Source organism: Vanessa atalanta, chromosome 4 (genome assembly GCF_905147765.1).
Source record: "Vanessa atalanta chromosome 4, ilVanAtal1.2, whole genome shotgun sequence".
Taxonomy (NCBI): Eukaryota; Metazoa; Arthropoda; class Insecta; order Lepidoptera; family Nymphalidae; genus Vanessa; species Vanessa atalanta.
Window position 1 is genome coordinate 1,570,414 of NC_061874.1, and position 15,983 is coordinate 1,586,396.

The 15,983-nt window shown below is 32.5% G+C and overlaps 1 protein-coding gene across 3 annotated transcripts in view; it reads left to right on the plus strand.

Annotated features, from left to right (window-relative positions):
* LOC125077727 (protein O-mannosyl-transferase Tmtc3) overlaps positions 1 to 15,983 on the plus strand; it is a 186,296-nt gene that overhangs the window by 138,345 nt on the left and 31,968 nt on the right. For all 3 annotated transcript variants that reach the window (XM_047689742.1, XM_047689741.1, XM_047689743.1), the window contains one exon: positions 11,312 to 11,448. In XM_047689742.1, coding sequence (XP_047545698.1) covers positions 11,312 to 11,448 — 137 coding nt within the window. The remainder of the gene's footprint in view (positions 1 to 11,311; positions 11,449 to 15,983) is intronic.

A 15,983-nucleotide genomic window follows, 5' to 3' on the forward strand; every position in this document is an offset into this window, starting at 1 on the left:
GACAATAAGTATCGTGCTAAGCTGAGAGATCAATCCACCTTTCCGCTAATAAATCTTATCAGACGCCTTACGCCGTTTTTTCAAATACATATATCCATATCTTGTAATATCCTTAAAAATATTGGTACAAATTGCGAAGTTTTATTTTTATAAACGCCCAATCATGTATTCTATTGCCAAGCAACAATTCTTAATAGTTGAATTGCGGTTTGAAGGGTGAGTCAGCCAGTGTAACTACAGGCACAAGGGACATAACATCTTAGCTCCAATATTGGAATACCCATTGTCGTATAAAGAATGCTTAAAAAAAATATACGGCGCCAATGTCTCTGGGCAGTGGTGACCAATAAACACCAGGTATTTCATGTGCAAGTCAGCTTACCAATGTCATAAAAAAATCCCAACTTCAACATACATTCCTTAATAAGTTATAACAAACCACATAATTTTTTGTGCAAAGTAATTTTTTTTTTTACACGTATGTGTATAATTCTATATAATCTGTATGATATAATTATTTATACGGAAGTTGTCGACAAGACATCCAGTTCGAGCGCTGAACACAAAACTTGAACAGCTACAACAAAACTTTATATAGGACTTGTAGATATCAGAGCGTCTTTGTGCAGAAAACTTCGCAACAGCATACATCCATAATTTATAGATAAGTCACTGCTTTTTGATTTTGAAAAGGCACAAAACCAATAAGAAGTTCTTCTTAAGTTATTTGTAAACTGACGAGGCTGTTCCTCACAGTACACGGCGGAGTATCACGTGATTATATTTTATCTGTGTTGCAGTGTATATTATTTTCAATCTGTATTTAATAATTTATTGTACCTCCATGCTTTTCAGTACTGTTCTTTTTTTGGATATGGTATTCGTATGCAATATGATGAATTATTAGAATTACCTTAGTCGTAACGACGGCCCAGTAGCTAGAACACGTAAATCTTTATGGAAGATTGTTCATTCAAACCCGATCAAATATTAATGAATATTAACGTACTCAATTTGTGTTTATAAATCAAATCGAGCGCAGCGAATTTGTCGGCTAGAGATCTGCCACATGTGTGGCAGCGTGTATAGGGCAGTGTAGTGGAATAAGCTCCAAGCTTCAAGAATAGGCCTTGCAATGAGTTGGACATTATTCTGAGTAGTTTTCTTTTATTTATATATTTGTTAATTAAAAACAATAAAGACAAAATAAGATTGAATGTTTACGATAAACGAAACGCAAATAGAGATCTCACGTAAGTTACATTTAATAGTATACCAAGTAACATTTAATAAGCTTACCATCAGGTGGCCCATATGCTCGTCTGCCAACCAATGCCATAAAAAAAAAACATATATTATACATATATTATTATATACTCCGATTTAAAAGAAATCAATAAATGTAAACACTTGTATATATCTACGTACATATATGTATAATACAAAGTATGAATAAATCTAGATTAAGATATATCAACCTTATTTCACGCTCCTATTGCTCTGAGCTAATAATAATTTCGTTGAATACTGTCAAAACTGATTATATTATTATAACTAAGAGTTATTTTATTTTATTAAGCTAACATTTTTATTTCAAATAAATAGATAAACTCACCAATGAGCCTGATGGTATGTGATCGCCACTAGACATTGGTACTGTTATTAATATAATTTATACCATATAAGGTCCCATGTTCCTGTAGTTTCACTTATATCATTATATGTTTGAACATATTTAATAATTCTAATAAAACATTATCTATATTTATATGTAATCTATGGCATGTGCACGCTACTTTTCTTTCTTATTTTCTTTTCCTTGAGGCTGTCTGGAAGAGATTGCTGTCATAGCAATAGGGCCGCATCTTGAACATCTTCCTTGTCTGTATTTACTCGTCGTCTCAATTGTATTACTTGGTAGTACTGATTTGTGCAAGCCTCTCTGTGTAGCACTCATCATATATTTTCCGCCCAACAATATTTAGTTTTGTTGTATTCCGGTTTGAAGGGTGACTGAGCCAGTGTACTTACTTGCACAAGAGACATAAACTATAGGCGCATCCGTTATGTAATAAGTGTTTAAAATTTCATACAGCGCCAACGTCTTATAAAACAATTAATAGCGTCATCAATTTCATAATTCTATATACAGGCGGGCGGCACAGTTTTTATTCATTTCTATACCATATTCCCGCATTCACTTGAAATGAATCGCAACTATACGTGAAGTACATTTACGTGGCATTTAAATACTCGTAACAGATAATAAAATGATGCAACAAAAAAAAACTCACAACAATTTCATTTTGTATATACATAGGTCGCATTAACTCTTTAATCCTTTTAGAGATCATGATAATATTATCAACTCACTCATGTTGGATACGATTTGAAAAGCGTGAAACTAAAAGGTATATATACAAACAAAATCTATTACAATATTGTCCCACAAATTTCACCACTGAACCGGCAATAAATCAAGACGACATCCTCACCCATTCTACCCTTGTGTACGAGAGACAGCGCTGACATTAATCTGTTCAGAAATTTAAGGGTCCACGAGATGCTTTCTCGTTTGCAGCCAATGTTTAAAATATACTTTGATTGACATCCTCTATGCACTTAAGATTACATTTTAAAGCAAACAATAATCAGTCGTTAAAAAATATTTATTTATTTTTAGGAATTATCATTAATACCTTTGCGTAAAAATTACTTCTAACTTTTTTTATCAAGTTGCCTTTTAATTATATAATTCGTATTTATAACGTACAATTAAATTATGAAGAAGTTAATATGTGTTTAATTTTTTCGTGTTTAATACAGTTTAATAATTCACAACGCAAATTTCAAAACAAGGTACGAAGCGCCGATTGTCAAATAATGTCAATTCGGTAAATTTGAAAAACGAAATGTAAAATGGAATAAAAATAAAAAAGCAATAAAACGTCTGCTATTCTCCCCAGCGACACTCAGACTCGTGATAAGAATGATATATTTATAGTATGAAAAAATAACGATAGCGTATTTCGGTAGTTGTTATTCATAATTGTAACGGCCAACCTGTAAATGTCCCAGGGCTCCCTTAAGTGGAAGGTCTGGAACTAATTCGACAACTCTGCCCCATTGCTGGTCGGTGTATACTCATGATGCAGAACGTCATTGAAACTATGTATATCCCTCACGATGTTTTCCTTCACCGAATTATTAAGACCGATTAAACACATGGACACCTAGTTTTGTTTTTCTTTATTTATAACAATATCCTTTAACCTCTTACATAAGAAACTTTTTAGCGAATTTTATTTTAATCCGTTTAACTGTTAAAAGGCAAACGTCCCAACTAAATAGTAATTCGTTTAAAATAGACTATTAAACCGTCGCAGCTTTCAACGGGTAGCACTACATTTATAAGGCCACGTGACCTTTGGTGACCTGTGAATTTGTCGCACACTTTTGTCGTATCTTTTTGAACGATACAAACAAATGTATACTTTATTTTCTTATGATTTTAAGTATAGAATATGCACATATAACTTTACAACATTGAGGACGGAAGACATCTTGAGAAAACTGAATTTATCGGGTGAAATTTTACCACATGTGTTTCCCCGTTTAGAGCAGCGTGACGGAATGAGTTCTTCCAAGCATATTCCACCGCTCTCCTCATCAACTCAAGAGGATAAAAATTCTTTGTGGAATACTTCTAGGCTGCTCTAAATATATATAAATGTTCTTTACAAAGAAGTTTCCGTAATTAGCGCGAACACGCAATCGTGAATCTAGATCTACGTAGATAATTGAAAAGTACGGTTACATAATATCAAAATAGAAACTCTATTCCGAACATACATTTTAGTAACGTTGAATTCGGGAATTTAGTTCCGTAGGTAATGTTATCCGACGTCCCACTGAAGATGTTGTCTTTCGTCTACAATTATACAGATGGACTTACCTGCAGACTGTAACACAATGAAAACAAACCGTCGTCTCGGCTTTAGGTAATCTAGTAAACGGACGTCATATACATTCGAGAATTTATACAAGAACATACGAACATACTAGTTCATACATTGTTCCCTTAATTATTGTTATTTTTTTTTCTTATTTCTTATAATTATTGTTTTCTTATAAACAGTAATACTTAGTTTTCTTATGTTTCAGTTTGAAGGGTAACTGTCCTAGTACAACTACTAACATAATAACATTTTTCAACCCATGGTTGGTCGCGCTTTGGCGATGTAATTGGTAATATTAAACAATTCCAAAGTCTATTCGAGGTGGTGGTGACCATTAATCAGATGGTAATCAATATAATAAAAAAACACATCCCGTATATATGTGAGAAATCAACACATGGCAATATAATAATAAAACCTTAGGAACGAAAGAAAGAAACGATTATTTAGGACGCGGCACAATTATAAATAGTATATGAAGAAAAGAATTATGACAAATAAAAAAATAAACAAAGTATATACCACTTAATCTACAAAAATACACACCAAGAAGGAAAATATAAAAAAAGAGATTTGGTAAGCAATGATAGTAATAGTGTCCAAAATAGGTGTACCATTCAGCTTCCAAGGTCCAAAACCCAACGCTGATTATCAACAGTACCCTATGTAGCTATGACGTTCTGTGAAAATCGATGATAATATTTAATATAAATACTTAAACATAAAATAATATAATATTTATACATAAAATAATAATAGTTATATTTAAAACTAAGCTTAACTAACATAATAACTCCTACAAGTCGTTTAGCGCCCACCGGCAAAACTATTTTCACTCCCTATATATAGCAGGGATGTTATGAAGTAATTTCGTCATCCCCGTATTAAAGCGAGCCATTTAATTTTACACATTACAACTCGACGTCAAACGACTAAAATTACACAAGATGTACTTATATGGAAAGCTACCAACAATTAAACACGAGCTGCTCAAACAAACAACAATTACACAATATGAACAAAGCAAATATAGTTTTAATGCGCGCCAGGAACTATCAGACCGTGACACAGCGCTACACGATAATGTACTTCCTGCTTTTCCCGTCTGGCATATGTAACATTACCCGGATAATGCTATACAAAATATTATGTTTATATCCAACAATGGCTGGCTGCTCAATTAACTGATAAAACTTAACAAAAGCAGATGTAACTGGTCGCGACCTCGATAGCTTGAATTTTACTGCCCATTGAAAATTCCGTTTGTTGAATTTTTTTTGGCGAACGAATAAAATATTCAACAAAATCATATCGGTCAGCCCGTTTAACCCGTTCGTAGCATCGTTACAACGATTCATTTTGGACTCGTTATAGCTAACGACTTCGGTCGGATTGTTCGTTATTTATTGAACTTGTCGTATTTGTAGGATTTATGTTATTCAATTAGGAATAATAGTGTTATTACGATGATCATGGTTGAGTAACATGTTATTAAGGAATTAGAAACATAAGTATGAGTGAGCTTATTCTTATTGTGCCTATGTCTACACTAAACCTGATCTACGTTTGGTCGTAAACACTCAAAAAAAGTAGTTGAAAATATTAATGATTATTTTTTCTATGCTACATTTAAAAATAGTTTAAAGATGTATATGGTATCTAAAAATTAATTTGAATGATTCTTTTAGTTGGATCTTTTGTTATGATCTTACTAATAAAGCTAAGATTCTATTATATAATGTAACTTACAAAATATATTCCATGTATAGCGTCAAATTATTCCACTCGTACAATTATTCACGTATACATTTTTATACACATATCAAAGCATAGTTTCATATTATAATGATAATTGTCACCACCACGCAGAGACTTTTCATTGGACTTGTAACAAATATTACCAATTACATCGCCAATTCGCCACCAACCATCGGAAGTAAAATGTTGGTAGTTAAGCTGGCGCAGTTATCTTTCTAACCAAAACATAATTAAACTAATTATTACTGCTTGTTTGAATATCTGATGAGTGTTGGTTCCTACCTAGACGGGCCTGCACAAAGCTCTACCACCATTAAAATATCAAATACACAATAGTAGTAGTGCAAAAAGCATCATTAAAAGTATAACACCTCGGCTTATTGCCTCCACTGGTGACCCTCCCGTCATACTGTCTGGTTCGTTTTTTGCCCAGAGGATCGGAATTGCGATTCTACGGGGAAATGCTGCTAGCATTGCCACCATTCCACGCGGTCATGATTTATTTACAGTAATAATTTTAATTAATATTTGTCTAAGCTGAGGACCTAATATTAATAGTTCTTATGTAAATAAATATTCATCGTAATACGCAATATTTATATAATATTACTAAAATTTTAATACGCTTTTCTACATATTTGTTCAACCCACCATATTTGCATATCGAATACACGCCTGATTATTATTTTTTATGGTATAGATGACCAACGGGCAGGAGCCCACCTGATTGAAAGTAACTACCACCGCCCATGGACATCTGCAACAAAGGGATCCTTGCGGGCGTTATCGGCCTATAAGAAATGTTTAGGCTCTTTTCTCGAAGGTTTCCAAGTCATATCGGTTTGCGAATGCTAGTTCCGCAGAGTGGTTGTGCAAAGCAGAAAATAGCGCTATTGTGAATTTTCGGACAGCTAGGTGGTGCGGATCAAGCATATATTACATAGGTACATAATTGTATTTAACTAACATGACTGTATTTTTAGTTGTTAAAGAAGTGTAACTACTTAGTTTCTTGCCGGTTCCTCTCGGTAGAATCTACATTCCGAACTTCGAAGCTTCACTTGATATAGTTTGTTAAATGACGATTCAAAGGTGCTTGTAAAAGCTTACTTGAATAAAGTATATTTTGATTTGATTGATTCTGACGGAATGTCCGAAGTTGAAATGCAACATAATATTTTATGCAAGTTAATTATATATAACACGTAATTAAATAATCGAAATACATTAAGTATAAATTGACGTCATCATGATAGTCCTAAAATAAAAATAGGATTATAGTATTAATGAGATTAATGGCACGGTGCTTCTCCGGGAAATAATTAAATTAGCGCGTTAATCCAGTTTACCTACTTAGGATAACGAACTGTTCAACACATACATTTTGCTTATAAAATTCTGCGATTTTGCCTGTTGATAATAGAACAGAAACTTCAATAATCATTACGTAAATATATTAATAAACCAAACCTAAGTAGCAATTACGGTGTGATAATAATGATATATATTTCAGACCAAATCTTTTAAATCGATATATATGTGTGCAAGTACAAGTCCACTGTACACGTTCACTTATACATGGAAAGGCAATCTGACACGCAGGACTAGACCTGCATGATTTCCAAGTGTGAAACTTGGAACTTCGTGCCTGTCGAGGCTGAGGAAAATTCCTTGACAAAAATCCAAAATCAAATCAAATATTGACCCTCAAGATCCGTTATCCAAGAGTTAACTACAACACCACCGCACATACAAAAATATCGTACAATATATTTATTTTATCTAACAAGTACATTTTGTTTCGTAGGTATTATTTTTTTTTTTTACTTTAGTTAAACATAAGAACAACAGACAATAGCATTTCTCGTTTCTCTATATCCTCTGTAACAATATATTATCGTGCCAAATGAAATAAGTCCGGCTTCCACAATGGAATGGTTACATGAAAAACTATTTTACATTTCGCAGGCTAATGTTTGTGGAAATAAACTTTATTACTTTTGTCTTATAGATCTAACTAGTTAACTCGAAGCAGGTTCGCCATTTTCTTTTTTTAACACAAAACTACGAGGAATATTTTCGTCTTTATTGTGTCTCTAATGATTAATTAGCTAATTAGAAAAGTAATGTTTTAATTTCAATGGCGTTTCGCTTTAAGATTCCTATAAGGTTTATTTACGTATTGCTATTTTGTGATCTGACTCTTTTGTGGAATATTGCGAGTATTTCGTTTGAATAGTATTAAAGCCACAATGAAGACGACCATAATAAAACAGCTATATAACTTTCATTTTTAATATAACACCCACACACACACATACGCACATACATTAAGAATTATATCAAAATACTTTATTTGTCAGTATCTAGCAGTAATAAATGAAAATTTATAATTTTGTAAATAAAAACAAAACGAGAAGATAAAGACATTTTATTTTCCGTTCACGTCTAACGTATTCAAATGAGACACTTAAAACAAGGAACATAGGGTTCATTATCATACATATTTGCGTATGTCGGTCCACTACAAAGAATTATCGCTACATTTAGCCCCTGCCACTTAGGAACGAAAGGCTGGTGTATTTTTGGAAGTGCTTTTTACTTTTTAAACGTCCAGGCGGTGCTTCCGGCATTTTGGCTTGGCTACTTATTATCAACACACTTTATAATATTTTAATTTCATATTTAAAATGTTTTATAGCCAACCATAATATTATGTAACGTTAATTTGCACTTTTATGAAAATAATAATGCTGAACATTATATTATTTGATTTTACAAATAAAATACATATTATATCAATATGTTTTATTTGGTAAACTATTGCAAATTCCTATACAATATAGGTATATTAAGGTTATATATCTTAACCTCGGCTCTTTCAAACCTTTAACTTTGCATCACGAGGAGCGATAAGCTTTTTTAAAAGCGATAAGTTTTATTGTTTTTGTAAAATTATCTATTTCTATTAAAAAATGACTCGGGCTTTGTGTAAGGCTGTCTGGGTAGGTTCCACTCACTGATCAAATATTGTAACGCCAAGGAGAAATACTTATACATCCATTACTTAGCCATCTTAGTTCACATGGTTGGTGATACATTAACGTAATAAGGAATGGATAAAATTGCTTATGGTACTAATTTATTTATTTTTTTATTATATAAAAAAGTTTTTACAAAAACATAAGTTCTCGCCAAGCTGGTATGCTTAACGGAGAGACGCGCTTCCCATATACATTTGTTTAAATATCATAATGTCTATGAGCAATGGGGACAAACCATAATATGACCTATTTGATCGTCAACCTACTAACATAATATAAGAAACACGGTTGAAGTTAGAATAGCCCGTTATGCAAATCCGTCTTAGTTGAAACCACCCTCAAAAAGCATTACTAAGTATTTAAGAATCCTTAATAATTCTCACAACCACCGTTACCATTAGGCGATCCACCATTAGGTGGCTGTCTGACAATTTTAAATTAAAAAAAAAACTGTATACTTGCTCTTTTTTATAGATATGGTATATCGTAATACCAGCTTTTAAACGACTTAGTAATAAAACGCCAACATATAACCGTCTAGTTCTCTCACGCTATCTGTAGGTCGACAGTTTGATACTGTTCAGTAATTGCTTGTATGGTAAAGGCAAATGTTTGTTCGATTCTAAGCATTGTGTGTTCATCGTGCTTCAGATCAGGAAATTCTTGTTAGCACTTAAACGCTTTAAATAATTTGTTTGTGCATTAAATTATTCGCTTATTTTAAATGAGATATCATCAGACTTTCGATTCTCTTTTTTCTTTAAACCGCTTTTTTTTAACGTGGCAGAATTTTACAGCTTGCCGACTGTTTGATACCAAACCTTGGGTATACTTTTGCTGATACTTTGATTCTCTGTGGATGGTTAAAGTTACGTACACGTTCGATCGGTAAATGCTCTTTACAAGTAATCCCTTTTTAACTTACGATATCCACGGGTGCGATGATATATATTTTTTTCTTAGAAAAGTTTGAAAAACAAATAAGGCTTACGATGACATATATGTTCGACCTATCGTTATAAAAAATAATTCATCGTTTTAAAAATAAATTGCATAGTGGTAGCTTATTCTTTACATAGTTGAACAAACACTTCCAATCGAAAATCATGAATTAAAATTCTTGGAAACAATTTATCACACTTAGACACCACACACATAACCTTTAAAAACACTATCCTTGAGCAAAATTCGAACCGTAAACATTACAGCAGACGGTTAAAATAACCATTGCACCAACTAAACAATTTACCGGACAATTAATTTAACACAATTTTCGATTTGCATACGTTTACATCGATGCGAGCTCGTTAGACACACACACAAGTCAACATCACAAGGCTCACCCCAATCAACTGCGCAATTTAATGGCATCCAAACCATAGTGTATCTTAGAATTCAGCATTGTATATACCGCTCCAGCTATTCATCAATAGTTTTAATGATCGCCTCATTCGTCTAGTGATTTGCTTATACGGTTGCAGATCTGGAAGTCCTGGATATCCTCAACGGCAGTCCGAAGTTTAAAAGTGTTTAGTGTTTTACAGTCCCGTGCCTCAGAGAAGCTTCCCATTGGAATAAGAGAATGAGAGAACAAAGACAAAATCTGTGTTTAAGCATACATTGGTGTGGTAGCACATTACTACTTGCGCAGTTGGCCACTAGCCCTTAAGATTGGTCACTTGACTGAAATCGGGAAGAAAATTATTACTTTTAATTAAATAAAAAAAAAAGATGTATAATCTAACAAATAAATATTAACTTTATTTATATAAATAAATGAAGATATCATATAAAATTTGAGCAAGCAAAACCAGAATATTTGCATGAATTTGCGGACCTTTTAGTAATATGAGCTGTTATGACTTATATTTATTGGCTCTAACATATTGTCGCCGTGACTAATGGTAATGGTTTCAGTTACCACCTACCACCTGACATGGAATTTCATTTAAAGAAGCAGCCACAACCCAAACGCTTACTAATTTTGTTCGCTCATAACTCATGTTTATGACAGCGACATTTTTATAGGTTTAAGCAAGAACCACAAAAGGTGATTTATTTATAAATGAGTAGCTTTGCTTAATTCTGAAACTGTATAATTTAAGCATTTGTTTTAGTTTAATTTTACTTGAATGAAGTATATTTAGGAATTCAATAGTTGGACTATAGCAATGTCTTGGTTTTGATTAATGTTTTAGACGTAAGAAGGATAATTGAATGATTGAACGGGTCATTTCATCAAATTAACATTTTATTATGATTACAAAATGATCGGATAAGTAATCGAGTTATGGATGAAGTCGCACTCCTCGACAAAGTCCTTTTCTCTTGCTTCCTTCTTCACGATATTCTGATTTGCCTTGCCTGAATTAATAAATGAGAACAAAAGACGTTTATAAATGTAAGAATACATAAGTCCATACAGGACGTACAACATTTTTTAGTCGGTGAAGGGATGTGAAAGTATTTTAATCCCAAAAAATATACAACGTATTTTTAATATAGATACAATTCAAACTCAGTATATTTAAAAGTGTTTCCTCTTTTCAGGAACAATCACACAAATCGTACCGTCCATTAACGGTACTCACTTTCCGATGGAACTACGCGGTGCATGGGCTGCAACCAGCTGGTTATCATCTCGTGAACTTACTACTCCACGCTCTCGTCTCGTTACTGTACTACAGGTAAGCATATTATAAATACCTTTTTAAAATTTTTATTTAAATCTCTAGACACTTATATTAATAATTTAAAAATAAATTAATTCAAAACAAACAAGATATTTAAATTACAGAAAAAAACCCTCCGCCCAAAAGATGCAAAATCAAAATATACTTTATTCGAGTAGATTTTTACAAGCTCTTTTGTATATAATGTATATTCTACCGTGAAGAACCGGCAAGAAACTCAGTAGTTACTCTTTTCCAACATTTGAAATACAGATTGACTGTCCTGTAACATTGTGTTCAGAACGCTTACATTATCAACTATCTGAGACTCAGTCTTTGAGCTAAGTCACCAGTAGTATACCGATATCGGGTTCTTAAGAAGGTATTTCATTAGTTTGTTCGTACGGGCAATTTTTCAACATTGATTTAAAATTTCAAATTTGAATATACTAGCTAGCATATACGGCTATAGATTCAGGAGACCGGTTCAAATGTCGAACTGGGTCAATACATATCACATCATCACGTCGAATTTTTTCTTTCTATAAATTCTCAGTAGCAGACCGAAGTTAGGAAGTTCCGATCGAACTGAGGGCCTGAGGGAGTAGAGTGTAGCTCTGTTGCATTATTTGATTTTAAAATTCGAATTGCGGAACATACATATTTTTCTTTAGACATTGGATCTATTTTTATTATTTTTAGCTTCAAGAGCAACTTATTTAATATCATTTAAAAAAACATTATATAAATGTATAAAAAGTTTTAGCGGTCCCCCGACGTGACGACGACGCTTGAAAGATAAGAATACTTGAACTTATATATGTGACGATAGTTCATTATTCTAATAAATTCGAAATATTATTTGTTAGTTTTTGAAGTTTATTTTTTATGTCGGTGGTTTTTAATTATTTTTTTTGTAATTTTTCGTTTTTAGAGTAGGTATAAATTAAGAAGGTGTTTATAGTGATTAGTTGAGTTAATAACTTATTTAGGTATTAGATATCATAGGTATAAATATAGTGGTAATTGAGCCTAATTGAACCCATTTAATTACCAACTTTCGAAATATAAACCTTTACCTAAAATGTCAAATTTCACACAAGTCGTTACCTTATCATAACATATTTTCATGAAACATGTCTAAGAACACTTGGGATAAAACTAAACGAAAATCGGTTCATCGGTTTGTGAGCTCCGATAACACAGACAGATACACAGACACGTTAAACTTATAACCCCTCGCTTTTTTCGTCGGGGGTTAAAAAATAATTGTATTTTAAAATTGTGCCTAAATTATTATACGGTACCCTTAGGAGATATTGTCGCTTTGAATTTTGAGACTTATATAAAAAACCTTAGAGTTCATTTTAAAAATGCTTTATCAAAGCACCATGCAAATAGCATGCTCGTTCCCGATCAGATAATGCTCTGTGTTTCGGTTGATTGGAAGAGAACGGTGCATCATAAGCTCGTCCAATCTGGCTTATCGACTGATCCCATTTTCCATGATCAATAACAAATACATCTATAGCTTGCAATCAATATAAAACGGGTAGAATTGTTCAATAGAAAGGTATCATTGTTATGTTAGACTAAATATCTTTAATGACTCAACGAAAATTGAGAGCGCTCTTGACTGACTGATCTTGATCCACCGTACATGCCGTAACTATCTTTATTTTTTGCTCCTTGGAGAACTCCTTTTTTGGTAAAGTAGATTTCATGAATAATATAATATAAAAACCATTTTAATCCGTTATTTCAATTATAAATAAAAAATTTAAGGGTTAGGATTTAGAAATAAGAAAACATGTTATTTGAGTAAATTTATATTTATATGTTTGAGTAAAACGTCACGAACTTTTTCCTTGTCATATTAAAATGCAGAGCTTATATCAATTTGTGCGACTTCAACAAATTCATACACATCGCTACAGATATTATAAATGCGAAAATAAATCTGTATGTTACCTGTTCACGCTTAAAACGCTGAATCGATTTCGACAGACGAAATGTTGACGGTTCAAGCTCCCGGGAAGAACATAGGCACACTTTGTTTTTATTTCATCCCTCGAGTAGTTAAAATAGCGATGAAGATCTGTGAGCTGAAGTTTTATTAAATTCACATATTCTATGCCCAATATCTAGGTTAGATAGTGTATATATAAGGGCTTCAATGACGTAAATTCGTACTCCATCCTCGTGGCAATTTTAAACTAACCACCATCTGTGGTAAAAATCCACACGAAGTTCACTGATACAGATCTATTCACTCAAAAGAGGCAAACTAGTTAATTTTAAATCATCACCATCGTCCTCCTGCCTTTATCCCAATTTTACTTGGGGTCGGCGCAGCATTTCCTCTTTTCCATACTTCTTTGTCGGACGTCATCTCATAAGTAACATTATTTCTCATATCGTCTTTCACACAATCCATCCATCGTTTCTTTGGTCGTGCCCTACCTCTAAGTTAATTTTAAATAAAATAAATATTATCTATTTTTTATGTTTTTTCATTCGGTCATCTCACGCACACTAAAACATCTTACAAGAACAAGTGACACACATACTTATACACGGCGTATAATTTAAAGTGGAGGCGCGCGCCTTTGTCATCGAATACATCTATACTAGGCTATCTCAGATCTTCTAGCCCATAATATATATTTATTACTCGAATATACATCACCAGTCCTTACTATTCAAATAAGTAATTTAGAGTGTTTCAAATGTGGCGCAGGTGTGTCTAAATACGATTATGTTTCCCATTAACGATTTAACGCGGCCATCAAAACCTAAAGCCTGCTCGAATAGGCTTATACACATACATAAAATGTTATCTTTTATATACAATCTCGAATCTATGTTATAAAAATCATATAATATTCATAAATATATATTATTTCGAATTTAAGGAATAAATATACACTTCATATTGATAATGTAAAAACTAATTATGGTAAAAAAACAATTCTGGTTGACGAAGTACAGCTGTTCAACAAATGATGAAATAAAACTATGTGATAGTATAGGGATGTTTAAAGTCAAACTAAAAAATAATTTAATATCCTCGCTATAGTAATAAAGCCTTTTATATCCAACGGCCCAGACGCTAAAACTGTTTTTTTGCAAATGTATGGAAATATTCATTGTATCTCATTTTAAGTAAATGGCAAATTCTTATGAGAAATAAAGTTCTTTATACCTATATAATACTGTAACTGATTTACATTAATTTACTATTACCTAAGTAAAAACAACCACCAGTTCCGATAGTAAAAATACTTAACCTGAGAAAAATCGGCGAAAAAAACTCGTCTGTTTGCATTTTTAATTTTTAATTGTAATATACTTACATTGTAATAAACATTACACTTTATTATTGTTACAAATTCGACGAAGATATAAAGGAACATATTACAAAACAAAAAAAAATTCAAAAAGATACATTTTTTACATTTACATTAGCAGCCTGTAAATTTCCCACTGCTGGGCTATAGGCCTCCTCTCTTTTTGAGGAGAAGGTTTGGAGCATATTCCACCACGCTGCTCCAATGCGGGTTGGTGGAATACACATGTGGCAGAATTTCGTTGAAATTAGACACGTGCAGGTTTCCTCACGATGTTTTCCTTCACCGCCGAGCATGAGATGAATTATAAACACAAATTAAGCACATGAAAATTCAGTGGTGCCTGCCTGGGTTTGAATTCGAAATCATCGGTTAAGATGTACGCGTTCTAACCACTGGGCCATCTCGGCTCGGCCAAAAAAATAGTTCTGCTTAAAATGTCAGGGATTTACAAAGAAATTATAACAGCTAAGTTTAGCTTCACCAATGTATAGTTAACAAAGTCAATATTTAAACGATCGATAGTATTTACCGACTGTATAATTGAATACAAAGTTAAGTTAAGTAGTACCCATGTTGTATAGTTTTGAAACTTTGTAAATATACAAATTTTATTCGGGCAAAACTATTATTTGGTACCATAGCCAAGCGTGATGTTACGACTATTAAAATTATTTTCTAAGCAGACTCGTACATCTTGAAAATTAGCGCGTTCGAATAAACAAACTATTCGGCTTTAATTAAACTAAAATTACTTCAATACTACTATTTAACTAATTTTAACATTTAGTGAATGAATGAAAAGGATAGAATGATACGTTAATAGTGTCCCTGAAAGAGATAATTAGAGTTTGAGGTAAAATGTTATGATTGGTAAATGGGAGGAACGGTTTTGAAGGAATTATGGATGAATAATTGTAGTCAAGATTGAAACCTTTATTCAATATTATTACGCACATCGCGCTCACATATTAATAGCTTAAAATCTATCACCAGTTCCTAAAGAATTATCGGATTAGTACTGGTGAAATTAACTCAACTTTTTTTCAACTGCTATTGTTTACAATATTTATTAATAATGATATTTCATACGTCTTTAAGGCGATCTTTACATTCCCAGGTGACTTATCATCTTATAAGTCATAATTTCTATATTAAACATTAAATCACGAACTTCTATTTATGAACGTTTTTTGGGAT